We start from the raw sequence: 2732 nt of genomic DNA, 5'->3' as shown, positions 1-2732 counted from the left end.
TATTAATAAAAAGAATCTGCTGCTTCCGCGCTCTATTTCATTTACTATCTACACCCTTTTATAATGTATTGGAAAAGACTGTTTGAAATATCAAGAAAACAAAAACGTGTTCTAGAAAATATATCCTAAAATGTAAAAAAGAAAAACTTTTTACAATTTTTTTTATAATGCTTTATTTACCATTCAAAAATACTTTATCATGCCTTTTTTTTTCTTAAATCTTAATATCTGAGAAAGTAATTTTAATAAAACAAAAGAGAGCAAATAAAATTAAAAATACTATTTTACTATTTTAATTTAAATGAAAGAATTAAGAGGGAGTTATTTAGAAAAAAGGTGAGGCCAATTGTTTCCCACACCTAATATTTTTGAATATGCACTCAATGCTTTTTCTAAAATGCAAATTTCCTTTGGACATTTTATTTTAAAGGAAAAACTCAAAAGTATGATGTATGTTGTTCTTTTTTAGTGATAATGAAGATAATGTTGAACTTCCACCAAGTGTAATGGAAATTTGATTATATTGATTTTTATGAGATTGAGTTAATTATTTCACGCAAGAAAAGATGATTAAACAAGAGTTTTAACATAAAATGGTGAAAGGTAGGTTTCTGAAAATTAGATTTAAAATAATTTTCGAGATGGATAAATCTACCATGTGTGTTCTTAGGTGTGTGGTTTCAAGAAATGAAAATCTAGAATATAATATTTTTTATTTATTTTGGAAAGGAAATTTTTAAAAAATAGTGGACTATGAATATGTTATCCTAAAAAGTAAAATATAAAATAAAAATTGCATTCTGGAAGATGCAATCCAAAGGCCAGACATGACTTCCACACATTAAGGGTAATTTGGTCAACTCAAATAAGCTAATAGGTGTAGAAAGCATTTGCAAAAAGTGAGTGTGAATAGTTTGATTGAAACAAAATATGGTAATTTTTAAAACAGAGCCCAATTTGCCAATAAACAAAATAGCCCACTTCAAGTGTAGACCCAAATTAAAGAGCCGTACTTTAAAAGACAGATTTATCCTTAATTGTATCTCAGAAGTTATAGTGCTAGTTACAAAATTGGTTATAACAGCGAGTGGCAAAACGGACCTTTAAAAACCCTAATACCCATTTTCCTTTATATATAACCCACTCTTATTTTCATTTCTGTCTGCTTCGCCTCATTCTCACTCACAAACCCTAACACTCTTTCTTCCTCTTCCATCACTGCAACACAATGCCGCCAAAGTTCGATCCATCCCAGGTCGTCGACGTCTTCGTTCGCGTCACCGGCGGCGAAGTTGGCGCCGCCAGTTCGCTCGCTCCTAAGATCGGTCCCCTCGGTCTCTCCCCCAAGAAGATCGGAGAAGACATCGCCAAGGAAACCGCCAAGGACTGGAAGGGTCTCAGAGTCACCGTCAAGCTTACCGTGCAGAACCGTCAGGCTAAAGTGACGGTGGTTCCCTCTGCGGCGGCGCTAGTCATCAAGTCCCTGAAGGAGCCCGAGCGCGACAGGAAGAAGACCAAAAACATTAAGCATAATGGAAATATCTCGCTCGACGATGTCATCGAGATTGCTAGGATTATGAGGCCGAGGTCAATGGCGAAGGACCTTAGCGGCTCGATTAAGGAGATTCTCGGGACCTGCGTCTCTGTGGGATGTACCGTTGATGGAAAGGATCCTAAGGACTTGCAGCAGGAAATCACTGATGGTGATGTTGAGGTCCCTCTTGATTGAGGAGGAAGAAGGCTTTGTTACTCTTTTTCTCTTACCCTCGTTTATTTCGTGTTTCTTTTTATTATATAAATTTGGGGCAACTATTGAACTTTTTGTTTAAGTTTATTTAATGTTTGGATAATTTAGATGGTTTCGAGAGATTTTATCATGGGCTTAGTAGTTTACTTCTGCTCATAAAATGATATGTTTTTCGATATAATTTTGTCAATGGAGTGTAGTTTATTTTTGCGAATGTTTTCCTCTGTTGGTCTGTTGGTTTTCATTAGGTAAGTTTGAGTTCGTGTTGAATTTGTCTTTTAATACCTTGAAGTGGGTATTGTTTGGGATTTGCTTATGGATTAATTATATTGTTCATTGTTCTGGTAATTTATTTCCCTGCATTTTGCTGTTTTGTGTTTGTTTTCTTAGCTGACTTTATTTTTTTATGAGTAGTTGGAATGAGTTATTTAATCAATGGCCATAGTTTAATTGATTTCCCATGTAGGTGAATCTGTCTTTCTGTTTTAGTGAAGTTACGTTGAACATTGTTGGGATTTGTTGATATTGTAAGTTCCCCGGGTGACTTACCTAAGTGTGTTTGTTTTGAGAATTATGCAAAAGCATAGTATGTCGAATTAATCCGATTGTGTTAGTGTCCAGTTTTAAGCAACATTTGATGTTTGCAGCATTGGACATAATGAACATGACGATTGATGTGTTTTTGTTTTGTATTCATATCGATTGATTTTCTGACAATTAGCCGTTTAGTGGAGTTTGCCATTGCATTGTTAATTATTTTATGACATTCGCATTTAGGATTTTATGTTTGATTGATGTTTGCCGTTTAAAAGTCTATGTTCTGCACACAAGCCTTTGTTTGTACCTTTTAAACTGTATACATTGGTTGGTTCAAGAACATTATTGCATTAGTATAGATGCCTTTCGCTGCTTTTCCCTATACATGCATCTTTTATACAACTTGTGACTAGCATGTTTTCTAGGAACACATAATCCTATATATACT

General features: G+C 34.5%; 1 protein-coding gene across 1 annotated transcript; it reads left to right on the top strand.

The window, feature by feature from the left end:
• The first annotated feature begins 1150 nt into the window (after window positions 1-1150).
• Window positions 1151-1961, top strand: LOC137821498 (large ribosomal subunit protein uL11). The gene has a single exon (XM_068626121.2). It carries the CDS (start codon window positions 1229-1231, stop codon window positions 1727-1729), a length of 501 nt encoding a protein of 166 aa, XP_068482222.1. The 5' UTR covers window positions 1151-1228; the 3' UTR covers window positions 1730-1961.
• Window positions 1962-2732: the final 771 nt, after the last annotated feature.

Source organism: Phaseolus vulgaris, chromosome 11, assembly GCF_051622355.1.
Source record: "Phaseolus vulgaris cultivar YP4 chromosome 11, ASM5162235v1, whole genome shotgun sequence".
In the NCBI taxonomy this organism is placed as follows: Eukaryota; Viridiplantae; Streptophyta; class Magnoliopsida; order Fabales; family Fabaceae; genus Phaseolus; species Phaseolus vulgaris.
Note: the sequence above shows the minus strand (reverse complement) of the source record. Positions and strands in the feature narration are given on the sequence as shown.

Bases quoted from the DNA above. Each gene is read 5' to 3' on its own strand.
- LOC137821498 (XM_068626121.2), top strand. From the start codon at position 1,229: ATGCCGCCAAAGTTCGATCCATCCCAGGTCGTCGACGTCTTCGTTCGC.